The sequence below is a fragment of the Lepidochelys olivacea genome, assembly GCF_965140295.1.
Source record: "Lepidochelys olivacea isolate rLepOli2 genome assembly, chromosome: 3".
Lineage (NCBI taxonomy): Eukaryota > Metazoa > Chordata > Testudines > Cheloniidae > Lepidochelys > Lepidochelys olivacea.
This window is the reverse complement of record NC_140413.1, coordinates 145,960,131-145,987,232: the sequence shown is the minus strand read 5'-3', so window position 1 is coordinate 145,987,232 and position 27,102 is coordinate 145,960,131. Positions and strand designations below refer to the sequence as shown.

Genomic DNA, 27,102 nt, shown 5'->3' with positions numbered 1-27,102 from the left:
TCCACACTTCTGAGAGTCAGTCTCACACATGAAATTCAGAAGCTGACTAACAAACTAAAAAGTAACCAACCCCAGGATAATCGTAGAGAGCTGTGATTTTATATAAATATGCATATATGTTACACATGCACATTTCCCTGCATTTAATTTTTTTTAAAGGAAGAATTAAATGCGATGTTAATGCAATGTTAAGTTTGTAAATTTAACACACAACATTAAGGAAATGAAAAAGTGAAGGCTCTCAAAGGCACCTTAATGCGCTTTCTTGGAATATACTAAAATATTTTTGTGACTCTAGGCACCCCTGTATCTACACCACACAGACTACTACAATAATATTTGTACAAAATACATCTTGTGAGGTATCACATGAAAGTTAATAAGAAGCTGGTTATTAATATAATTTTGAAATCCATGTTAATCTCATATGTGAAGTTATGAATCCCTTTGTCTGATGTTTCTAAAACATGTTTAAGACAAGACAGCTTAGCCTAGGTGAAGGTAATAAACATGTCTGTCATAGACAAAGAAATGTGGGTTTACCTCAGTATACATACTGGCAGTAAATAAAGCCATCAAGCCAAACTGGTGGGGGTTATTCTGATCCTGAACTTGAGAGGCATTCAATTAATATGGCTCCTTCGCCCCAGAAAAACACAGGAAACTGAATCCCCAGAAGGGCTTCCTGACTTGCGCGACAAAGACATTCCTTTGGAGATATAAGGAACAGAGACAGACTCCATCTTTATCCTTCACCTTAGGAGACAAAGGAACTAAGCCATATGATCTCTGTGATGGGTCCTGGCCAGCCCAGCCAGTAAAAGCTGAAAAGGAGACTGTGGGTGAGAGAAACCATCTTGAACAAAGACTGCATCATGCTACATTAAGTATTAGTCTTTTAGATGTGTGGTTTCACTTTTATTTTCTTGTAACCATTTCTACCTTTGTCCCTTTTAACTGGTATTCCTTAATACATTGCTCATTTGTAATAAACTTGTTTTCTTTCATTATAAATCATCAATGTTGTGTAGTTCACTAAAGTGTGTGCTTCTAGAAAGGTAACAGGTTGGAGTGTTTTACTGCCTCTGTAAAGGCAATGAACCTACTGGGAGGGTCAAGTGAAATAGACTGATCTCTGCAGTAGGATGATTTTGGGGCAAATATAGGACTAAAAGGGTACTAAGGTCAGCTTGCAAGGAGCAGTCAGGTTGGGCAAAGCTAAGGTGAGGCTTGTGGGCTGCTGGGATCAGAGGCCTAACCTAGATCAAAGCTACAGAGCCACATTGAACCCAGGATTACATGGCAGATGGTGACTGAGCCCGTGTGAACCCCAGAACATCACAATTTTACATCTTCAAAGTCCTGAACTAACATTAAACTAATCCTCACAGTGTTTTTGTTAAGTAGGTTAAAAAACTCTTTATCTTCATTTTACGGTTCAAGAAAACAAAGAGCAAAGCGATTTGCCCAAAAAGTCTATCCATAAGTAAAGGGCAGAATGGGAATTAGAATATTTGATTATTACTTATCTTGTTAAATATTTGGTTTCAAACACATCTGCAATGGAATTATTCTTGCTACAGTAAAAGAGACTTAATATTCCAGTTTTTGTCTTTCCATATAAAATACCATTGCACTACTGAAGGCTTTTGCTTTTTAACAATACTAGACACTTCTTTGCTTTCCACACAAAATTGCTTGAACTTGCAATTTGAAAACACACTTTTGAAAACTGACCTATTTGTTTAGCTGTCTATAAAAAAAGTTAGGTGACTAGCTTTATGTAACCATTTAAACCTAGGCCTAGGTTCCTTGACTTATGTAACAATCTATATTTAAATATCTGAACCATAGTAGGTTTTTCAAAGGTGCTTAGCTCCTGCAGCCTTCATTACCATCAGTGGAATCTGGGGTTGCTCAACATCTCTGAAAAAGAAGGCCAATTTTATGTAGATGTCTAAATATGTGTTTAGGAGCCTAACTTTAAGCAACCTGGTCTGAAAATGTCCTATATCAGGGGTTGCATACCTACATGTGGAAGTGTCAAGTCCATTTATTTGAAACTCCAAAATTGAATAGTTTCAGAATGGGTCTGAATCACTTTCCTCAAATAGAGCCACTCTCATTATTTTTCTCTTCCTACGTTAATTTAAAATATCACCTTTTGCTATCCCATGATAAAAAACCAATAAGGAGTGCATTTTATATAAGTTTTTAACTGAATTTCCAATATCACACTCAGTAAAAACAAGCTAAACCTAGTTTATACAAGGAATTTAATCCTTACACATTCTGTTTCTTTTTGAGATTAGAGTTTTCCTAAATTTACTGGTGTCTAAAGAGAGTGACTTTTAATTATGTTTGGTATAGTCTTTCAAATTTTAGTCATTTACATACAATTCTCTTAATACCCTTTCTTAAAAACAATGATAATGTTCACCCCCTGATCTGTCTTGCTTATGTCATAAAGACAAGCAATTCTTTCCCTTTAGCTTCAGCTATTCACCTCTAAGGGTTTGTCTACACAATTTTTGTATTGATTTAACTATACCTGTTTAGCTACTGATATAGTTAAAATCTGTGCAACTCTTAAAGTGGATATAGCTATGCTGATAAGAGTATTTATATTAACTTATTTTGGTAAATCATCAGACATTCAGATTCTAGACCAGGGGTGGGCAAACTTTTTGGCCCGAGGGCCACATCTGGGTATAGAAATTGTATGGCAGGCCATGAATGCTAACAAAATTGGGGTTGGGGTGCAGGAGGGGGCTCCGGGCTGGGGGAAGTGAGGGCTCTGGCTGGCGGGCTTTGGGGTGGGGCTGGGAATGAGGAGTTTGGGGTGCAGGAGGGTTTGAAGGGTGGGAGGGGGATCAGGGCTGGGCCAGGGGGTTAGGAAGTGGAGGGGTATGTGTCTCTCAGGGATGCAGGCTCCGGGGGGGCCGCTTACCTCAAGTGGCTCCCGGAAGTAGTGGTATGTCCACCGTCTGGCTCCTACATGGAGGCGCAGCCAAGCAGCTCTGTTGTGCACTGCCCTGTCTGCAGGCGCCGGCCAATGGGAGCTGCGGCGGCGGCCTTTGGGGCAGGGGGCAGCATGCAGAGCGGGGCCTCTTGGCTGCCCCTATGCATAGGAGCCGGAGGCAGGACATGCCGCTGCTTCTGGGAGCTGCGCAGAGCAGCCCCAACCCTGTTCCCTGGCTGGAGAGCCAGAGCAGAGCAAGCCCTAGACCCTGCTCCCCAGCGGGAGCTCAAGGGCCAGATTAAAATGGCTGGCGATCCAGATTCGGCCTGTGGGCCTTAGTTTGCCCACCCCTGTTCTAGACAGTCCAAGGTTTCATTAAAAAAGAAGTTCTATCCTTTATGCTTGGAAGACAGTCTTCTCAATTCAAACATAAGTAACTCTTTCTAGAACTGAAACAAGAACTTCAAGAAAGATGTGACCTGCTCCGCATTCATCTCACATGTTAGCTGAATCCTAACTAAGACACTTACAAGGTCTAAAAATGTAGACAAGCTACTGAGCGTGTGATATGTACATACAATCCCATGCCTGTCAGTACAACAAAGCTTAAGAACTACCACTTTTCAATATTTTTAAATTAAGCTGTTTCAGCGTTAAAGAATATCTTGTCTAGACAAATAAAATAATTGTTTGAAGAAAAGAGACACCATGTACTAATATCACACATAACAATTTATATCACTTGAAAGCAACAGGAGACATGTGACCGAATAACCCAGCTCCATATCCCCTGGGAAGAAAGAGATCTGAGAATTAGAGGCCAAGATAGTGCACGGTGCACTCACAGGTCACACGATTGATTCTTGGGAGGTATCCAAATAATTTCATTTGCGGTTCAGCTGCTGAATCTCATTCCCGAGGATAAAACCCAGAAGAGTGGATCTAGATATCTGACTTCCTTCAAGGAAGGCTACAAAATATATACTCACTTATGCTGGTTGCCTCTGAAATAGTTTACTGCTCAATGAAAAATTAATAAATCCCTTGATGGAAGGTGAATCCCTTATCCAATGCCAACAGAGTTCACAAGTGTGCTGCTTTAAATTTGTGTTCAGTTAAAGGGTCAGTGCGCCAACATTATTATTATTTACCCTGTTCTTCTTTACAGTGTCTACCATTATTGTGATATGAAAGCCTTCATAATCTATGACCTAAGTAGTAAAGCAGTTGAACCCTATGAACCTTCCCAGTAGTTACAATTGCTTTCCGTCCTTGTACGCAGTAAAGGCCAGACAATTTTCAGTCAATGGCATGATAGAAGTCCCATTATTTTCAGCACCCTCAACCTTGTTCTCTTTTCTGTTTGTAACCCTCTTTTCGCTCCTATTCTTTGTAGAGAGTTGCCATATAAAAAGTCAGTATTTGTCAACTATTATCAAACAGTGATGTCACACTACTATAGTTTTTCCTCTGCTTTTGCAAGGATATAGTAGGTGCAGTAGCAGCTTAATCAGTACTGACTTCTTAATGGCTTTCACTATATTCACTGGGAATTAATCCCTTTCATCTGGTTTGTAAATGGCAAGAAGAAAATTTGGTTTGATTTAGATATACACTTTGGCAGGTTAATCTTTAATTTTAATGTAGGTTGCTTAGTTGCCTCATCACAGGCACCATATCAGCATATTAATTTTTAAAAAAATATTCTCTAACGTATTATTCAATGTATTTTCTGTTACCTGGTATACTTAGATTTCATACTACTTACACAGTAAATCCAGCAGAAACAAAGTAATATTCCTATTTAGCATTTTCAGAATTAAAAAACAAAAAAAAGTTTGTCAAACAGTCTAGCTTCCTCAGGGTAGGTGTTACTTGCCTTGTTTTGAATCAAATAAAAGTGTGATTTTTACATGATCCTGTAAACTGTCTGAGCGTAACTTAAGTGGTACTTTTGCTTAACAACTTTCAGATGTACAGCAATTTTGATCTGACAGCAAACACTTTCTACTAAAAAAATGATACTACCACCATTTACATTCAGTTTCCATTATTTTATGGTGTGCTAAACAACTGAAGAATATTTCTTATGTTCTCCTTCCTCCTCTCTCATTAACAAACCGTATTATGCACAACTTCTGACGAATACAGGGGTTAACTGTACTTCTTCCGTCATCATATCAGTTTGATAACATTGCAGTGTGAAATGGGCATGCACCTTTTCTTTCCCAGTGGAAAGAGTTACAGAAATAAAGAGCATTATTTAGGTACAAGCACTAGAATGCATGGCAGGAACTATGACAATTAACCACACGGTTACATTCTACTCTCTATTTAAAGCTTGCAGAGATAAATCATACACTGCATTTTGATCTAAACAAACTATAAGGAGCACACAAAACATCAGTATTACCTGTATATTAGCACCCAAAAAATTAAAATAATGAAGTAATGTGAAATTTCTGTTTGGATCACATAACAGTGGCAATCCAGTAATGTCAAATTGGATCTTTTAACACTAGACTGGACAAAGTGTTCGAAAAGAATACGGTAAAGAAAACAACTGCACTGGGAGGAATCTAGACTGGATGACGTAATAGGTCTTTTCCATCTCTAACTCCTGTTATTTTAATCCTGTCAGAGACTTTTTTCCTTAGGTTGATCGCATAGTTTATAGAGAGCAAACCAAATTTATCTGTCTTTGTACATTAAACTTTGATCCCAATCCTACTCTCATATCAGTTAACAGGAACTTTGTCACCGACTTCAGTGGAACCAGCACGGGGTCTACATTTCACTATTCATAAATTCTGCATACTAGACTCCATCAGATTAATTAAGATTTGTACAGCTATATCAATGACAATACTGTACTTCCTGCATGTCTAGCAGTGGTATGTGTTTTACCACCTACACAGTCAAAATCATGAAGCATGTACAAGCAATGACCACCTCTCCGATGAGCAATGCACAACTGATTTTGAGCCAGAGTGCAAGTGATAAAGTTGCTGCTCAAAAGCTGAGAAAAAGCTAAAAGTCTGGTAGGAACCATGAAAAGCAATGTAAGTCTCAAGGGAAAGAACTGAACATTGCTTATGCTTGAAGATAAGGGCTAAATCTACATCATTTACTAGGTGTGAGAGGTATTTATGACTACTTCCTTATGAGATAAATGTACACTATGAATTAACACTTAAAAAAACCCAGAATTCTGCATGAATCTCCATATAAGTATCACAAAGACTCTCTTACTGTTCCAGGCATATGACCTCTTTCTTGTTTGCCATTCTGAGGACTACCATTTTTCAGCTTTTTCTTCTTCTTCACTGTTTCTTTGTGTTCTCTCTGTTTGTTTTGTACTTCGATGAGGACAGATATGAAGCTATTTTTCACTTCCTTTTCAAACTCCAGCTCATCCCTTAGAGCCAACTGCTGCACCAGCTCCTCAGAATAATCCTTAATGGCAGCCTCAATTTCTTCTAGTAGTTCATTTAGTTCAGCAACAGACAGTTTTTGTACTCCTATTAAAAAAAGAAAGAAAGAGAGAGTATGTTCTGCATAATGTATAAAAAGCGGTGTCAGTTTTTTAGGCATGGGGAGATTATCAACAAAAACGATTCTTAATTATCCCAAAAGTTTTGATAATTTATACTTCCACCACCAAAAAGATGCCATAAATAATTCTAACACAAACACACTATGTGCTTCTTGGGGATACAAGTTCACCATGAGCTTTTTTTAGGTTTGCTATTAAAATATGAAATTAAGAAAATAACCACAGCTTTTTGATTACCCCAGAACTTGGTGAAAAGTTATACATAATCTTCAAATATAGGATGGCAGCTCTCCCTAAAGAAAGTGTGGTGAAACTGCAGAAGAATCATCTCCTGACATGACAAACTTGCTATCTATCAGTTTATGTCTATTTTTTCCTCTCTCTCTTTCTCTCTGAAAAGCTATTGAAAAAATTATGGCAGGACAACCCATGGTCATTTCTGGAGTCTGCATATTTCAGGCCTGGTATGATCAAGAGTTCCATTGGGCGATGAAATTATAACTATGGATACTGTTGCTGATTCTTTTAAATCCATGAGAAGCTTTTGTAACCAGTGATCACAAAATGCGGCTGACATCCGCAAATCGTAGGAAGAGTGGATGTGTCACTCAACTGGCTTTGCTCCTTTCTTACAGATCCCACACAGTAGTTTTGGGTAACTGCTCATTTCCTCCAAGGACTCTCACAAGGGGTGGTACAACAGCCTATTTGTTCACCCTGAACAGGAGGGGTGACAATCAGGTCATATAATGTGATGAATGAGAAGGATATTATTGTGTGGTCAGGTTCAATTAGCAGGTATTTTGTAGATTTTATATTGTTGCAAAATTGTTTTAAGGGTGTTAAACTGCCTACCCCATAGATAGGTGCTGAAAAAATTAAATATATCTACAAGTACAACACAATACAACTCCCGCAAGTAGCAGAGGATATAACTGAAACATGATTTAATTTCTTCAACTACCCAATGGGAAAATTATACTGGAGCTAGCTCTTCTTCACTCCCTTGCTAAGGGGGAAATCAGTAGCATTACTGTAGATGGTTCTTCATTCTGGCAAGGGACTAAAGGGCAATCTTTACATCCTCAGAGCAGCTTAAGCCTCAACCCACTTTAAAAGCTTAAAACAGTTTAGGCTTAAACCCTTAGAAAGCATTAATGTGGTTCAAACTGCCGAAGGCCTTTAAAACTGTTTAAGATGCTTACGCCACTCTATATTTTCAGCATGTTGGCTGTGGCCTCTACTTAGACTGGAAGAGACCTTGAGAGATCATCTAGTCCAGTCCCCTGCACTCATCGCAGGACTAAGTATTATAGACCATCCCTGTCTTGTAGTATAGCATCTTGGTTATGTCATGGTCAATCAGTTTCTGAATAACTTGGTGCCCCAATGTGTCCAAAAAATTGCAGGGCTGTTAACATTCAGTAAAATCAACTCTGATTGTCAGTGCTGGCAAAACAAACATGCCAACCTAGGTAAAGACATTCTGATGACGTAACTGGCAACTAGAAGAGAGCGAAGTTCTCATATGCAGATTAATTCTGAAACTTCTTTGCAACAAAAGAAACTGAGGTAACCACCACTTTCTGTGGGGCAATGACCTTAGAAGATGTCAGAGTAAATTCTGAGGCATTGGCAAAGCAAAACTAAATGATTTTTTCATGCAAACCAAAGCATCAGTTGGTCAAAGCTGACTGTTCATCCATAAAAAAAATGAATGACAGGAATAACTGATAAGGAAGAGCAAAATGAATAGCATATGAAATACAAAACAATGCTGAATATCAGAAGGTCTCTGAGAACACCTGAATTTTTTAGAAAATGTGGAAATCTTACTCAATAGGCTTTGAAATCTATACCTTGGATTTCCCATCTCTGAAATGCATATTTTGAAGCCTTAGAACAGTGATTCTCAAACTTCATTGTACCACAACCCCCTTCTGACAACAAAAATTCCTACATGACCCCAGAAGGTGGGAGGCAGGGGGAGTGAAGCCTGAGCCCACCCAAGCCCTGCTGTCCTGGGCAGTGGGGGCCCAAAGCCGAAGGGCTTCGGCCCCAGGCGGTGAGGCTCAGGCTTCAGCTTTGGGCTTGGACCCCAGCAAGTATAATGCCAGCCCTGGCAACCCATTAAAATGTTTGAGAACCGCTGCCTTAGAGAACGCTGCCTGGGATTCCCAGGGACCAGCCAGGACAGTACCAGCCAGGACAGTTTGCAGCCTAAGTTTACACTAAAGACAACAAGTCATCTTGCCAAATGCCAGGTAGTTTTGTGGAGAGACTTTGGACAATACAGACCCAGAAAGCAGAAGTGAGAATGCTGTCAAAGCATTCTAAATCCAACCAAAACCAGAATGATGTGGTGACAGCCACTTTTTGGGTCCATGTCTTTTCCCAGAGGGCAGTTTTGAAGTACAAGCCAGCAGAGCACAATCTTCAGGGGCATAACTTAACTCTGTTTAGCCAAGAGTTTCCTTTAACTGCCATTCAGTATATCATGGTCACACTATAAATGTGAACTCTCCTAAGTCTTCCTTTTTTGCAAGACAAAGATGGGAATTAAGTATTTTCCTTTGGCACAGAATAAAAGAAACAGTTACTTACTGTAACTGTGGTTCTTTGTGGTGTGATGCAGACATGTATTCCACTTTGGTGTTTGCGCCCCTAGCATGCTGGAGCCTTTTGCCTTGAAGTACTCAGAGTGGTGGGGCTCATGCCTCGTGGTCCCTCTCCTGGCTATATGAGGCAGTGCCACCCCGACCCCTGCCAGTTCCTTCAAACCGAAATCCCATGAGAGGAGACTCCTATGCAGAGGGGAAGGAGGGAGGGTTGTGGAATACACAACTGCATCACATCTCAAAGAATTAAAGTAACAGTTTATTCTTCGAGCAGATGCAGATGTGTATTCCACTTAGGTGACTCACAGGTAGTATCCCAATCCAGAGGCAGGGCTTTGAGTCTACTGAAATAGGGATCACAGAACCACCCTTGCAAGGCCTGGGTCTGCTCTGGAAGACGCAGTAAAATAGCATAATAGTCCGTAATCGTATATATGGATGACTATGTGGCTGCCCTGCAAATGTCCAGTTTGGAAAGGTCACTGAGGAACACTATTGACGTCGCTTGTGCCGTTGTGGAGTGAGCCCTGCTGAGGAGGCATAGCCGAACCTTTGCCATACGCATTCTTAATACAGGATGTTATCCATCTAGAGATGGTCTGTGCTGAGACCGCTCACCCTTTCATGCGGTTTGCAAATGACATGAACACGCGAGGCAAAGCACCAAACAGTCTAGTCCTGTCTAAAGCTAGAGCATGGAGGTGCCTGACATCCAGAGCATGGAGATGCTGTTTCTTTGGGGAGGAATGCAGTTTAGGGAAAAAACACAGATAAATACATCTCCTGATTCAGATGAAACTGAGACCATCCTAGATAAAAATTTAAAGGGTGGTCACAACGTTACCTTTTGCTTGGACTAGTCAGTGTAAGGCGGCTCAACCATTAGAGCCTGCAACTCACACATCCTTCCTGCCAACATGATGGGTATCAAGAATGCGGTTTTCTGAGACAGGAGGGGCAGTGGATAGGATGCGAGGGGCTTGAATGGAAGGCCAGTTAGAGCCACCAGAATCGTGTTTAGGTCCCACATGGGAACCAGATCCCGACTTGGAGGATGGAAGTGGAAAAGCCATTTCAGAAATCTTGACACCATGGCATTGGAAAAAACTGACTTCCCTTAAATAAGGGGATGGAATGCAGATATTGATGCCAAATGCAATTTCAGTGAACTGAGCGCAAGGCCCAATTTCTGAAGATGTAGTAGGTACACTAAGATGTCCTGGATGGAAACCAGAGTCAGTTTGGGTCCCACAGACCAAGAACCTCTTCCACTTAACTAAGTAGGATATCCTTGTGGAGAACTTCCTGCTACTGAGTAGGGCTTGCTGGCCAGCCACTGAGCACTGCTCTTCCTCTTCATTCAGCCAAATAACAGCCACACCCTAAGGTGCAGGGAGCTGATTGCAGGATGGAGGGTGTGGCCATAGCTCTGAGTGAGCATATCGGGGTGGAGAAGAAGCAGTATGGGAGACTGAACTGACAAAGCAAGGAGGTCTGGGCCACGCTGGGGCAATTAGGATGAGCTTGGCCTGATCTGTCTTGAGCTTGAGGAATGATCAGAGTAGGGAGAGAGGCATACAGAAGAGCTGACTGTCAGCTGCAACTGAAGGCTTTGGAGAGGGAGTCTGGACCAATGCCCCCCAGAATAGAACAGAATAGGCAACACTTTCTGTTTTCCCTCATCACAAACAGGCTGATCGTGGGGATGCCCCACATTGCGAAGATGACCCAGAGGATGCTGGCCTTCAGGGACCACCCGTGGCTCAGAAAGAAAACCCGGCTGACATGATCCGCCGGATGATTTTACACCACCGGCAAGTGCTACCACAGTGAGGTCATCTTTGATGAAAAATTGCCACAGGTGATCACCTCTAGGCAGAGTAACCTGGAATGTGCACCCCCACTGTTTGTTCACATAGTATTTTGCAGTGGCACTGTCTGTGCGTAGGTGAACTACTGAGTGCCTGATATAGTCCCGGAAGGCATGACATGCGTGGTGAATGGCCCGAAGCTTCAGGAAGTTGCTATGGAGTGAGGCTTCCTGTTCTGATCCTAAGTCCTGCACCCTCAGCAAGTCCAGATGCCCCCCCGAAAAGTGAAGTGTCAGTAACTGCTGACTTTGTTGGAGAGGTCCGAGCAAAGGGGGCTCCCCTAGCACACATTGCATGGGAATGCTCACCAATGTAAGGAGTCTAAGACTAGAGGGGGAAGGCGAACTAATCTGTCCAGAGAATACAGGGCAGGGCGATACACTGTCCTGAGCCACAGCTGAAGACGGCGAAGGCGAAGCCTGGCAAACTGGTCCCACTGCGTACTAGTGGATATGTGCCCCAGCAGGCTAAGACATACCCGAACTGTCGTGGAGGGCTGAGTTTGCAGGCTGAGACAGAGCTGTTGAATTGCCTGGAAGCAGTCGGCTGGCAGGAATGGTCTCGTCCTCATGGAATCTAACAGGGCTCCAAGGAACTGGATTTTTTGAGTGGGAGCCAAGGTTAACTTTCCAGTGTTTACAATGAGTCCCAGATGGCCAAGCAAACACAATGTGCTGTTGACATGGGCAAGAACCTCCTCTCTTGAGCCGCCCCTTCAGCAACCAATCCCTGAGTTACGGAAAGATGTGAATTCCTTTCCTCCTGAGATATGTCATGATCCACAGCCATTTAAAAATTGGGTTTGTTTAGTCCGGAGAAGAGAAGATGGAGGGAGGACATGATAACAGCTATCAAGTACATAAAAGGTTGTTAAAAGGAGGAGGGAGGTAAATTGTTCTCATTGACATCTGCGGATGGGACAAGAAGCAATGGGCTTCAACTGCAGAAAGGGCGGTTTAGGTTGAACATTAGGAAAAAATTCCTAACTGTCAGGGTAGTTAAGCACTGGAGTAAATTGCCTAGAGAGGTTGTGGAATCTCTATTATTGGAGATGTTTAAGAACAGGTTAGACAAACACCTCTCTGCGATGGTCTAGATAATCCTTAGTCAGCCATGAGTGCAGGGCACTGGACTTGATGACCTCTCAAGGTCTCTTCCAGTCCTACGATTCTATGTATCTGGTGAAGACTAGGGTAACAGATGAGAGACTGAAGGGGAGAACCGTATACTGGAAGTGGCACTCTCCTACCACAGAATGAAGAAACTTCCTGTGGCTTGGTAGAATCACCACATGAAAGTAAGTGTCCTGGAGATCCAAAGCAAAGAATACATCATTCTGAGACAGTGCAGGGAGGATAGCCGATAGATGAGGCTCTACATGGTCACTCTATTTTATTACCTTGTTGAGGCCATGAAGGTCGAGGGTGGGTCTCATCCAGCCCTTGGATTTTGGTATCAGGAAATATCGGGAGTAAAAGCCATGGCCCTGGTGTTGCGGCAGAACTTCCTCCACCACTCCCAACGTCAGCAAAGAGCTGACCTGCTTGATGAGCAATTTCTCGCGAGAGGGGTCCCTGAAAGGGGATGGGGAGGGGTATGTGAAAGGGGTGTGGAGAGGAACTGGACTGCGTAGCTCGATTTAACAGTATCTAGGACTCAGCTGTCAGAGGTAATTGAGTCCCAAGCACTGTTAAAATGGGCCAGTCTGTTCCCAAAGGGGTTGGAATAAGAGGGTGGAGTAATGCTGTGGACTAAGGAGTCAAAATGGGCACTTACCAGGCTCTGGAGGAGTGTGTGTGGATTGTCTGAAGCCTGTGCCTGACTGCTTCCTCTTGTGGGATCTATCTTTCTTTCTAGGAGGGAAAGGCTGCACACAGAACTGCTGCAGGGGATACTGTTGCTGCTAGCGAGCCCCATAGCGGCGTCTTTGCATGGATAACATGTACACTACCAAGGACCGCAAGATTCACTCCTTTAAGGATTCCAGTGCTAAGTACCATCAGTCTTGTCCAAGAACAAGACTGAGCCTAAGGGCAAGTCCTCTATGGCTTGCTGGACATCCAAAGTGATCCCAGAGTTTTAAAACCATGAAGCCCTCCCCATAATTAGAGATCATCACCGTGGCCGAGGTGTCTCCAATGTCAAGGGCAGACTCCAGGGACGCTTTGGCCACTGAACAGCCTTCCGCAATGAACACCCAAAATCCTCAAACAAGGCTTTAGGAAACTGGTCCTTGACTTTGGACATGGCTGACCAATAGAAGAAATCATACTTGGACAGCAAAGCTTGTTGATTCACAATATTCATCTGTAAGAACAATGAGGTATAGATATTTCTGCCCAAAAGACTCCAACTGCTTGGAGTCTCTGTCCGTGGAGGTAGACTTGAAACTCCCCTGCCTCGCCCTGTCGTTCACTGCCATCAGAACCAGGGAGTTTTGGCCCAATGGGAATAGAACCCTTCAAATCCCTGTATCGGAATGAAGTAGCTTAGCCACCAGCAGTACCGAGGCCGGTGTACTCCACAGGGCTCTCGCCAGCTCCAGGAGCCCATCACCAGTCAGGAAGGCTATTCTCCCAGGGATGCAAGCTGTAGAATGTCTACCAGTTTGTGTGTGTTCTCTTGGAGAAACTGTACCAGGATGCCAAGTGATCTGGCTATGCAGTGTAAAAGGTCCTACAACTTAAAATCCTGTTGGATAGAAGGAGAGGATGAACCCGGCAGCACACTGTGCCCAGAAGGAATGACTCCAGTAGCTCCACAGGGAGAAAGACCATCAGTGCCTAGGCACATGACTGTTCTTCAGTCACCACCGTTGATCCAACAGGTGACTTTGGCTTTGACCAGGACAAAGAGCAGGATCTCCACAAGTGAGGAGCGTCTCACTGAGTCCAAGAAGCCCATTGATACAGGTAGGGTATTGGTGGACAACAGGGGTTGGAACAAGGACCTCCGTCCCAGCCATGGTGCACAGCCAATCCTGGGAACCATACTGGTCCATTGGCAGCCCTCAGAGCTTGTTGGGTGATGTGGAGCAGGATGACAACCAGCCCGACTCAGAATCAGAAGAGCCCTGGGATCTCGGCGATAAGGGCGGAGCAATGCCCAAGTGAACCAACCGGTGGTCAGATTCATCGATCACCCAGAACAAGGGAGAGACCATTGCCCCCGATGAAGGCAGTACCATTGCTACTGAGCATGCCAGTGCTGCAGTCATTGGTCCTGACACAAACAGCGGTATCAGAGTGCAGGAGTGCTTTGACGACGAGGGTGGTGAAATTTGCCATGGGATCATCTGTGGTGTCAAATGCTGCTGAGCTGAAGAGGGTCCCCATACTGATTCTGGTACCAGTTCCATGCCCACTGTGGGAAAGGGAATGTCTGAGTGCAGTGCCAAGGGGCATCAAGATTCAGTGGGGTGGTCCTTTGGAGGGATTGCTGAAGGTGCAAGCCTTGGAAAATTCCGTACCAGCGGTGAGGATGGAATGGAAAGGCAGAGCGGATCTGCCACAACCTGGTACATCAACACAGCAGATACAGTCAGTACTGGCATCCCCCTCATCGGTTCCAGACTCAATGGACATCCAGAGATCAGAACTGGTGTCAATGGTACGGGGTTTCTGCCCTTCCTACTGAATACCAGGAAACGGTCAGAGGTACCCACGCTATCCTGTGTGCCAGAACCAGTCGTGTGCCAGTCCACACTTTTCCTGTAGAAGGCAGAGGAGTTGCCCTGCAACCTGGAGTGGTCCCGACGGTCTTATGAGACCTCTTCCTCAGCACCAATGACTGAGAACAGCTCCTCTGCCTCTTCGGAGAGGCATCTGTCTCAGAACAAGAGGCAGTGATGCTCTCTGAGCCAGAAGGCAATCTTTAGCCCAAAGAGGGCTTTGGTACTGGATCAGGTTGCTTGGACTGTTCAAGCAGGTGCTGTCTGAGATGAAGGTCTTGACCACCTGAGTCTGCTTTTTAAACTATCTACAGATCAAACAATGCTCTTTAAGGTGGGCCTTGCCTAAACAAGTTGGGTCACAGTTGGGGATAGCCCCTCCACACAAAGGTCAACGTTCAAACCCTGGTGAGGACATCACACTGGAACACTACCACCTAACACTAATTAACTAACTATATACAATAAACCAAGCTAAGACTAAAGGCAAGGCTGTGAGACTACAACCACACATAACTGACTCCAGTTAGAAGGAACTGGGGAGAGGGTCAGGGTGGCACTGCCTTATATAGCCAGGAGAGAGGCCACAGTCACAAGCATCAGCCCTCTATGGGTACCGCTAGGCAAAAAACTCCAGTGCTGGGTGTGCACACCTAAGTAAAAAAACATGTTGGCATCTACTTGAAGAACCAAAAATGCCCAAAATCTTTTTTAAAAGGAGTCTTTGAAAGTAAAGGTGAAACTCTCACAACCACCCTCAACAAAAACTGCATTAGTCAAGCTCATGCAGTTGCAGAAGCACAGAAAATAACTGTTCATCTGATTCTTCTGTTTATACCAGAACAGAGAAACCACAGTAACTGAAACAACATCATGGACGAACTTTTTCTTAATCTTCTTCAAAGCTTGCAACTTCTAACCTTAGTTCATTTCTCTAAATGAAGAATGCAGTACACTTGCCTTAATATGCATCTGTCAGACACCTACCATCCTACCTAACGTTTAATATCTTAATAATTTAACAAAGATTATGTACTCTGTAAAAGGAGTCAAATCCATCATGTCAAACTTTAATACAGCTGCTTCTGTTTTAAATACTGCAAAGGTAAGGTTTTATATTCAATTCTTGGCAAAAACATTCTTAGCAGTTTACAACATTTATTTACTGAAATCAATTATGTTTCCCAGATATCTAGATATACATTATAGTTTACTTTGCCTTTCAAGATTTTCTGACTGCATTTTCAAAGGCAGATGATTTCACAGATGGAAATGATTATAGATCAAGTATAGAGCAATTTAAACCATTAGCTACTTTCAAGAAGTTAAAAATATAGTCAAGATATTAAATGAGTATCCCTTACTCTCTTCATAACTGTTGTTTGTACTTGACCTCTTGAGTGTTTGAATTTCCTGGGAAAGTATGGAGAGCCGGTCTGACTGAGTGGGTGTTTCTTCGTCTTCTGGGTCAGGTGATTCCTGCATCATTTCCTCTATTTCTTCAATCACCTTTAATAAAGATGCATACGCATAGTCTTAGGGAAGAGAATCACTGGTAACGAGCAACAACTTAGAATTTGTATATGTTCTACTGACAGCTCATCAACTTTTTTACTTTTAAAATTTTCTATTTCCAGATAATTTTTCTTCCAATAAATGCATATTAGGTGGTACTGACAAGGTAAAGCCACTGTTGAGACTGGGAATCAGGCATATCAATATAAAGGGAAATTTCTTTAAAAAATAGAAAATGGGACTCTGCACAAATTGGTCTTTTCATAACAATTTTATTCATTAAATCTATACATATTGTCTCATAATGGCTAAGAAATAAAGTTTACAGCCATGCATACATAGGTCCTCTGTCTCTCTGCTTCAAGACCACTGATGATTTGGCAGGATGAGTTTGTATATCTTTTTCTGATATTCAGTCTAAGTTTTATTTTCTTAATTTTATCCCATTCCTCCAAGTTAAACCACTTTATACCACCATAAATATTTTTTCTCAGTCCTTGATATGTACATCCTTCAAACAGTTGTAAATAGGTATTCTCCTCTTAGTCATCCATAGCAAAACTACAGTATATTTTAGTTACTTTATTCTTTCCAGATAAGCATACCCTCTACAGCCCTTTAATCATTTTTACTGCTCTCTCTTGCCATCCCACAATTTGTCAATATCTTCCTGTTAATTAGGCACCCCAAACTGAATGCAAAATTTCAGTTGTGGTAACACCAGGCTTGTCAAAAAAAAAAAAAAAAAAAAAAAAGGAACTACAACCTCCTGGTTCTGTAAGCCAAAAATCACATTTTTTTTAAACACCATGTCACATTTATATTGTATATTGCACATTTATGTTTAATTTATTTATTTGTCTTTCAGTGTTACTAATTTCCAGATGTGTCTCATGAAGAGAAGAAATTATTTATTTGCTTATACATCAATGATAGGAGCCTGGATAACAAACAAGAGGAACTGGAATTGCTGACTTATAGGCATAAATAAAATCTAGTTGTATTACTGAAACCTGGTGGGTTAATTCACACGATTAGCATGTTAAAAATAAATGGTTATAACCTATTTAAGAAGGACTGAGTGGGCAAGAGGACTAGGGGAGTGGCAATCTGTGTCAAAAAAGGCATTACTTGTTTCTGAGTAACTGATAACTTGGAAGAAAATGATCTGAATGCTTATGGATCAATGTCCTAAAGATAAAGCACACAATGAAGTATTAATTGGTGTCTACTACAGACCACCAGATCACAGTAGGAACAAGATCACTGCCTCCTTTTGCACATATCTATAATGGGTCAGGGAAAATAAACCTCTGTGATCATGGAAGACTTCCATTTGAGTGACATATGCTAGAGGTCTCAAGCTACCAGTTCTAAAACATCCTTGGAATTTCTAAACTTTATAGATGACAATTTTCTAACCCAAAAAGTCTTACAGCCAACACAGGTGAATTTTTTATTAGACCTGGTCCTAACAGATAAAGTAGAACTGATCACAGCACTAAAATTTAATGGTAGATTAGGAACAAGTAATCATGACTTGATCACCTTTATAATGTGCAAGCAGAATTAAGTCTAGAACAGTAACATATTATAGATACATACACACACACCTGGTGCCTTTATAGGGTCATTTTCACATTAAAAAAAAATTATGAGCCAAATCAGCTGGGAGGAAGAATTTAATCAAAGAAATGTGAATGGTAATTGGGAATAATTTAAGAACACATTACTAGATGCCCCAAAAGCCACAATCAAGGAAGAAGGCCAGGCTGGTTAAAAAAAACCAGCCTGGTTTAAACGGAAAGAGAAAACAGTTATAAAAAAAATAAAGGGTTCAGAGAGGAGTCACGAGCATGATTAAAGCATAAGAAAACATGCTTTATAGCAACAGACTCAAAGAGTTCCATCTATTTATCTTAACAAAGAGAAGGTTAAAGGGTGACGACGACAGTTGATAAGTATCTACATAGGCAACAAATATTTAATAATGGGCTCTTCAATCTAGCAGTGAAAGGTATAACATAATCCAATGGCTGGAAGTTGAAGCTAGACAAATTCAGACTGGAATTTAGGAATACATTTTTGACAGTGAGGGAAATTAATTATTGGCACATCACTGGTAGATCACTGAGAATTTTAATCAAGATTGGATGTTCTTCAAAAAGTTATGCTCTAGAAATAATTTTGGGGAAGTTCTATGGCCTGTGTTATACAGGAGCTCAGACCGGATGATCACAATGGTTCCTTCTGGTCTTGCAATCTATGCATTTCCCTCCACCATATTGAGAATCTGCATTTTATGCTATTTCCCCCAGCTGTATTAATTTCCTTTTTCCAAATTGTATATCAGGTTTTTTTGGCCCATATTTCTTCTCTATTTTGGTTCCTTTTACAGTAATATTTCTCTGTACTGATTGTTGATTAATCCTCTGCAGTTTACTAACACAGGTGAATTTAGTGTTCTGTTTTATTTAGGATTCCAGATCATTAATGAAGATGTTAAAACCAGGCACTGCATTGCCCTGCTCAACTCTCCCCAAATTCAATACCGCTACAATTTATCATTAACTTTTATCCAGTTTTTACTTCACATGGCAGTGTTTTTAGCAAGTCAGTTTGGATTAATTTTTTGAGATTATCAGAAAATATCAAACCCTCCACTAAAATCTAAATATACATCAACTCCATTCACTTCATTTACCAAATTTGTAGTTTTATTTTAAAGAGCAATCAAGTTTTTCTGCCAACCTTTGTTCTTTATAAATTCATGCTTTTTATTATTTGTTCTTATTACCTTCACCAGTTTCCCTTCTCTTACTTGATTACTTTAGTATAGATAGAAGTTAGATGTACCAGGATAATAATTGACAGAATTGCTCTCTCCCAGATGACAACTGGTCCTGCATATTCGTTTACCTACAATTTTTCAAGATTTTCCTAGTTATCCATCAATTTTCAAAATTCATATTTTACAGTAAGCTTATGAAGAGCCCATGGCCAGCTTTTGGCACTACTCAACTATGTATTTATAACCAAATACTTTTTTGAGATGGGTACAACACATATGGGATATTGGGTTTATTAAGAAAAGAACACAGCAGATTGTCTTTTAGAGTTGTCTCATTATTCAGGAAATGGTTGACGAGCATGAATCATGATTAGATTACCCTATCTGCTTTCTAAATAATTTTTCCATCTTCCTGCTATTTAATGCTAATTTCCTTGACAATATTTCTAAAGTAAAGTCAGAGTGTGCTTATGGTTTTTTTTAGCACTTTCAAATACCACTCAAATCCAATGTTGGTCTCAGAGCAAAATTTACAAAGGATCCCCTGCAGGACAGAGGCAGAGAGCAAGGAATGTGCACATTCTGTGAAAGCTGCCAGGAGTAGGGCTCAAACTCTCAGTGCATAAGTGCTACTCACATTTAATGGCTACAGCGGGTCACCTTAAGCCCCCCCCCCAAACTTACTGTGACCTTATTTTCAAAGTGCTCCATGGCCTTGGCCCAAGATACTTAAATCTCTGGGACAAAGACCGTGGTCGACAACTTTGCTTCTTTGACACAATGGAAATCTCAACAGTAAGAGTAAAGTTTGCCTATGTAAGAGACAGAACTATTTTCTGAGGCAGTCAGACTGTGGAATGAACTCCCCCAGGAACACGAACCTCACCATTTTCCACTTCTAGTGCAAGGCGCATTTCTTTGACTTAAATATACCGCTTGCTATGTGTTTGTAACAAAAAACACCCTACCAAAACAAGATACTCCACTCAAGATGTTCCTCCCTCGGGGGAGAGGATAACAGAACAACCATCATGTAGCAGATATGTAGTCACACTGCTGATTGCACTACTGGAAGGTGCTCAGACACTACAGTGATGAGCACGGTATAAATGAATATAATAGAATAGAATGTAAGCTTGTGGATTTTAGAGCTCTTAGAAAAGACCGTTAAACAGTAAGCAATTCTCAACCTTAACAATAGAAGAGCTGCTGCTCTGTAATATGTAACATCTAAACCAAGCTCATACTGACCTAAAAAAAAATAAATAAAAATTACATTTGTCTTCACTGTCATTTTTGGAAGTAACAAATTGTATATTAATGCTAAGACATTTGAAAATAAGACATCCAGCCTCGTGCCATATATACTTAATTTAGGAGCATTTTTGTCTACATCTTCTTCCCTCAGATTCCTGTTGGATCATGCCAGGAAACTGAAGTATGAGAATTTCAAAGACCCATGTGGAAAACCCAAAGCTGAAACAGAGGGCAATTTGAAAGATGAAAAAGTACCCAGTGCATCTCTTTGGCTATATCTACACTGCAAGTGAGGGGCGTGATTCCCCTGCTTATGTACAGATACTTGTGCTAGCTCTCATCAAGCTAGGGAGTGTATAAATAGCAGTGTAGTTAGAATAGTAGGGGTAGTGACAGTGAAGGCATGGCTGAGCTGTACCGAGCACAAACCTACTTGAAACTGGTGGGTACGTACGTGACACAGCTCAGCTGTGTCTCCACTACTGCTACCTGTGTTACCGCAGCTATACTGCTATTTATGCTAGCACAACTATGTGTACATAAGCAGGGGAATTACCCCCTTAGATCATAGTATAGACACTGCTGCTGTAACTCTAAACAAAAGCGATCAGCTTGTCTCCAAATCTCTTTAGCATCCACTAACTAGGAAGAACAAAAGGTATAGAACTAAGATATAATATCTTTTTGTTGAACATTTTTCTTTACCTGCTCTGCTGTGAACAGTGGTTCATCACTGATGCAGGAAACTATGATAGAGTGCATATCCAGCTGTTCTCTAAGCTCTTCATCATCTGACAGGTCAAGGTTCAAATTTTCATTTAACTGAAAGCGCACACAGAAAAAGTGAAAGAGCAAAAAGTTAAATTATAAGAAGAAAGTCTTGGTGTCAACAATAATGGAACCAAAAATTAGATTCTTGCTAATAATCAAGAATCTAAAAGATATAAATAATTCTTATACCATAAAACCTAATACACCTCAACAAAAGTGAAAATGAATCTGTAACTGAAGCATATTTTATAAATTTTATCATCTTTTTGTTTTGACAAGAATATTAGCATATTCTTTACTTTCCGAAAAGGAAAAAAAAAAAAAAGATGACTTTAAACACACCACTCACTCTGTGCTATGCAAACATTTGTAGACTAGCCAATCAGTCCATCAGACTCACGTAGCTCACCCTGTACTCCTTCAGATAGAAGCAAGATACCAAAATAGATATATCAATGACAGATAAGTATAAATCTGTTGCGTATCCTGACTTTTACAAAGGATTATATAAAATTACATAGATTACTGCTATTTACATCTGAGGAAGTCATCAGAATTTTTGACATATGCAAGAATCAGCAGTGCATTTAATCACTTACTTTAAACACAATATACATTAAGTCATGTCTAAAAAAGTTACATTTAGAAGCCAGGGTGGACAGACAATTCAAGGTTGTGATTTTCCAACCATAAAACAAAGCTACTTATTTTCTGGAAAAAAAAAACTCTATATGTTTTATTAAATAAGAAAACCACACACATAATATGGGATTAATTTCATAAGCATTTGTTCCTCAAACAAAAAGGCACACATTCTCGTAAGACCTTACAGTTCCACAATTAAACAGGGGGGACACAAAAATCACGTCCCCAGACTAATGTTAGGCCTACCATTATGCCATTACATACGGATATACTTTTACCATGTTATTTGCATTTTCACCACCTTGAATATTACAACATTTATTGTAAAACAATACAAACAAACCAATCTGAACGTGCAGAATACACTTGACTAATGCTGAATTGGCTAGATGGGAATGTAGGTCTTTTAAAAATTGCCAACATTCTGACTTTAGCTGCCCTCTCACATTTACTTGATTTTTCATACCCTGGGCTCAATATATGACCTTTGCATCTGGGATCAATCATATTGGCTACACAATAGGAAAAATCCATTGCCTCATTTAAACCAGTTTTTGATTTTCTACTGTGCGATTCCAGTTTTGTTAACTAGAACAAGATTTTCACTGAGACTGTCAACTACCTGCATTCTGTCAAATCCATCCCAAACTATCTTTAAATTTAGTGTCTACTGAGTATCCTGTTGTGTAAAACATGTGCTATGTTTTCATTAAAGTCTTTTTGGTGCTCAGTGCAAATTTCATCATGCTTGTGGTTGGATGCAAATATTCAGGCAATCTTCTCAAATACCTCACCAAGCATCATTGGAAATCTGGGGTATCAATCCTCTTTTTTTAATCACCCAGCTATTAGGCTGCAAAAGAATGTCCAAACTTTCACAATATGCTTCAGTGCATTGTACTATTAAAATTACACTCAGCTAAGCAATGCTAGTAGTGCCAATTTTCTCTATTAGTAGGGAGGGGCAAGTGTTGCTATATTTCAGTCGCACGTATTTGTAGAGCAAGGAAGTATATTTGGGCTCTGATCCTGCAGTTGGATCCACACTATTGTTGGATCCTGTATCTATCTCATTGCAGGATATGGCCTTGGTGGGAAAAAGTTCATAATGAATTTACCAAGACACAATTTACCAACATTTTCGGATACCATTCAATACACAAGACTGAAAGTGAACAAGAAGACTTCCACAGTATATTACTGTCTTTCCCTTGCCCCTCTGTTATGCAAATTGGTCCATCTGTTGACCTGTCAGTCAGTTTAGAAGGCATCCACATCATTACACTTTATTGAAAGCAAGGAGCAGAAACAAATGTTATCAGATCTGTCAGTGTTAAAAGACAACCCTTGCTGCTAATGCCAATACTACACATTAAAAAGAAAAATATTTTAAAGTGATCACAAATAACTATTTTAATAAGAATTACATCCTATATTGATTCTGTACCGAGAGGAAAAGGCCCCAAAAGGTTTTTGGCTACAGTCAGAACTTACCCCTCTTTCTGAGAGATTCAGTGTTGGCATATGCAAAGCTCTGGTGTGGGAGGACTTCCAATCAACTGGCATTACATTACCATAATTATCAGTCAAAGCATTCCAAATCCTGGACAAAAGGATTAAAGAAACAAACTGATATTGAAATGAATTGCAACTGATCATCTACAAAACAAAAACAAAAAACAAAACAAAACACAGAATATTTTTTTCAACACTGGTATCAATCAGAAATTCTCCCAGGTATTCAATTAAAAATATTTTTATTGTTTTTACAGTCAAAGAAATAAATGCTGCAAAAGTTTGGTTTTATTTATGTATCCTCCTGAAATGCAAAAAAGGGAATCATTTGCTGATGCTTGCACAGCAGAGAAATAAAAAGAAAACTGGAAAAGAACTAGGCTTCCTGATGGGTCATAAATTTTGGGGATAAATGAGTTTTCCCTTTGTTGAAACGTTAGCCAGATGATGCTCTGTACCCTCTTTCCTACTTCTTTTCTATGTTGTTCTCATTTCTCTTGCCTCATGCATCTCAAAACCAGGAATTAGCAAGTGCTGAGCAGCAACTCCCAAGCCAAAACTTCACTTTATTTCAGTGAAGACTGCACAACTATAAAGGAATGTATAAATACAAATGCACTAGTCAGGAAAGTCTCTAATGTTTATGGAAGTGAAAGATTAAGAAAGAAAGGTTAAAACTTAACTTTGTTATAAATCCATTTGCAATACTCGACTTTTTCTAAAATTCTGCTGTGTGTCTAGAACTATCCATGCTTCGTTTCAGACCAAGGATGAAGATCTGGGCTTTTTCCAGAAGTGAAAGTAAGCCGGTTCGGTCTGGCGTACCAGCAAGAGCCAGTACACCGTGCCAGACTGGACTGGCTTCCCCAGTGGTGATTCAAAGGGCCCGGTGCTCCTGCCACTGCGGGGAGCCCCGGGCCCTTTAAATCAACTCCGGAGCTCTGGCAGTGGGGCTTGGGCAGCGCTTTAAAGGGCCCGGGGATCACCGCAGTGGCAGGAGCACTGGGTCCTTTAAATCCCCGTCTGAGCCTGGCTGCCGGAGACCCAGCGCTCTAGCAGCCGGGCTCCAGCAGGGATTTAAAATGCTCGGAGCTCTGCGGCGGCCAGAGCCCTGGGCCCTTTAATTCACCCCTGAGCCCTGGGGCTCCCAGCTGCAGCTGGGAGCTCTGGAGTGATTTAAAGGCCCCAGGGCTCCCAGCCAGAGCCCTGGGGCCTTTAAATGGCCTCTTCCGGTTGAGGCCACGCCCATACTCAGGACTCCAGCGTACTGGTAAGTCCTTTAAGTTACTTTCACCCCTGACTTTTTCAGATAAGTTTATTTAGTCATTTGAGTTAAAGAGAAAAACACTTCCCTCCCCTCATCTAAAAAAATATAGTGAGAGACTAAAAAATGACTAAAAAAAACCTTCAGATTTTATATGTGGCTAAACCTCAGTGAAGAGCTGTCATTTCCCTAATTAAAAAAACCGGCACATACAACTAAAAAAGTTTAAAAATTTAAAACTGGTTATCGTGCATGCTCATTATGAGATTTTTATTGTAGTGTTTCAGATCCATCTGATCTTCAACTTCATCCCATGGGAGAAGAACAGGCTGCTGGATCCCCAACAAATCAAAGAAAACTCTCCACAGGGCTTGTGGTAATGTTCAATACATGTCATAAGAACATAAGACGGCCATTCTGGGTCAGACCAAAGGTCCATCTAGCCCAGTATCCTGTCTTCCAACAGTGGCCAGTGCCAGGTGCCCCAGAGGGAATGAACAGAACAGGTAATCATCAAGAGATACAGCCCCTGTCGCCCATTCCCAGCTTCTGCCAGAGGCGAGGGACACCATCCCTGCCCTTGCTGGCTAATAGCCATTGATGGACCTATCCTCCATGAACTTATCTAGTTCTTTTTTGAACCCTGTTGTAGCCTTCACAACATCCTCTGACAAGGAGTTCCACAGGTTGACTCTGCGTTTTGTGAAGAAATACTTTCTTTTGTTTGTTTTAAACCTGCTGCCCACGAATTTATCTAGTTCTTTTTTGTCACAGACAATTATGAAACTAAGACCCTGTCTTGATAGGCAAAAGAGGCATTTTTCAACCATTTGAACTCCATGGGATCAGCTTAGGAGGAAAGCCCTGCTGGTGCTCACGGACAGTCTACCTACCCAGTGGAAAAGGTGTGGCATTAGCTCACAGTAACACATGCAGGGGTTCATCACCCCAGGGAGAAACCACAGAGACGCTGACAAACTAGGCTGTCGACCTTTAACGTTGCTATTAAGTGGCCATACAAAAGATGAGGACAACTACTGGCAGCAGCTCTGGTTAGCCCGCGCCCACAGGGCGGCCTCGGGTGCGAACTTGAGTTCACAGCCAAGTTGCGCTGTGCCCACCCAGCTGCTCTGTGGGCTGACTGCAGTGTGGCCAGGCCCAGCTCGCACAGGCCAGCACAGCCACAGCCCAGTCAGCCTAGCGCCCTCCCCCGCTCCAACGACCAGGGACCCCCGCCCCGCCCGTTCGCCCCTCCCCAGGGGGACACCCCCACTCGTTTACCCCCTCAAAGGACTCCCCAGCCCAGGCCGTCCCACCCCACCGGACCCTTCATGCGCCGCCCTCTGCCACCTACGCGCCGCTGGCCCCCCCACGGGGCCCCCCGCGGGTGCCGATCACCCCCCTCTCAGCGCCCCGCCCCCGCTCACTCGTCTTCCCGTAGGGCGCTCTGCTCGCTGAGGGGCTGCAGCGGGACGCGGCTCTCGCTGCCGCCGTCCCGAGGTGGGGGGGGCTTGAAGCAGAGGAGCAGCTTGGCCCCCAGGTCTCCGGGCCCCCAGGTGCCCCCGTCCCGGGCCGGCTCGGGGCTGCTCCCTGCGGGGGGCTGGAAGCCGGAGAAATCCTGCCAGTCCCCGGGGTCCCGCTGCGAGGCAGCCGCCATGGCAGACACCGGGCGGCGCGCTCGGCGGAGCGCGTTCGCGGGGCTCCTCCCGCTGTAGCGGAGACGGGGCGGGGCCGGTCCCGGGCCAAAGGGGCCCGCAGGGGGCCTTGGCGTCCAAAGAAGCCGCCTGCAAACGGCGGAACCGGCGTAGGCCAGAGCCGGCGCTGGGGTCCTAGGAGTGGGGAGAGAGCGGAAAGGGGCCAGCTCCGCCCCCACCCCGAGTGACCGTTGGGCGAGTCCCTGAGCCCGCCCCCGCCCCCCGCGCGCGGAGCGCCTGACGCCTGTCCTGGCGGGCTGTGAGGGGGCGGCGGCGCCGGCGCCGCGCAGAGCGCGAGGCGCTCGCAGCCCCGGGGGCCGTTGGCTGAGCTGCGGCAGGCAGGTAACCCCAGCAGCCCCGCGCCGCGAGCTTCCTCGCCCCAGGACGTGGCCCTGCCCGCGGCCTCCTCTAGGCGGCGCCCCCTTCCTCTGCCACCGCTCTCCCTCCGGCCGGCGCTGCTTGGGAGGGCAGAGGTTCCCCGTCGGGCTGGGGGCACCTCGGGCCGCTCCTGGTCCGCGTGTTTTCAGTCAGGCCTGGGCTGCAGGTGGGCAGGGCGCGCTGGTGAGGTTTGCCGCTGACCCTCAGCTGGGAGGGGGCGTAGCACTTGGGAGGGCAGGCTGGAGAATTGCTCTGAAATCACGGAGCTGAACTGCCGTGCAGCCCAGGGCGCAGTGCCGCGTGATCCCGGTGGCGACAACCCGGAGAGCGGAACTGCCAAGTAACCCGAACCCCTTCTCTCCACAGCGCGTGGCACAGAGACCTGTGGCCAGGAGGGTGAGGACAAACCCCCGGCTCGGGGGCAGGCCAGCCTGCTGCGGAATGGCTCTTGGGGCCGGGCAGGGAGCTCTTGGTAGCCCGGCCACCCCAAGCAGGAGTGAGCGGGGCTGTGCTAGTGGAGTTGTACAGGTCACCCTGCTTTGCTGGGGGCTGTTGGTACCTGATCCCTGCAGGCACGAGGGAGGCTGCAGTGTGT

At 43.0% G+C, this 27,102-nt stretch overlaps 1 protein-coding gene across 2 annotated transcripts in view; it reads right to left on the bottom strand.

Moving 5' to 3' along the window:
* The window catches only part of FEZ2 (fasciculation and elongation protein zeta 2), a 57,519-nt gene extending 30,643 nt beyond the window's left edge, over window positions 1-26,876 (bottom strand). Inside the window, exons 1-5 of one of the 2 annotated variants that reach the window (XM_084624984.1) lie at window positions 25,863-26,876; window positions 23,151-23,259; window positions 20,946-21,062; window positions 16,042-16,186; window positions 6,215-6,483 (exon numbers count right to left, since the gene is read on the bottom strand). In XM_084624984.1, the coding sequence (XP_084481110.1) occupies window positions 6,215-6,483; window positions 16,042-16,186; window positions 20,946-21,062; window positions 23,151-23,259; window positions 25,863-26,092 (870 nt within the window). In that variant the 5' untranslated portion in view covers window positions 26,093-26,876. The remainder of the gene's footprint in view (window positions 1-6,214; window positions 6,484-16,041; window positions 16,187-20,945; window positions 21,063-23,150; window positions 23,260-25,862) is intronic. The other variant, XM_084624985.1, reaches the window with a different exon arrangement.
* Window positions 26,877-27,102: the final 226 nt, after the last annotated feature.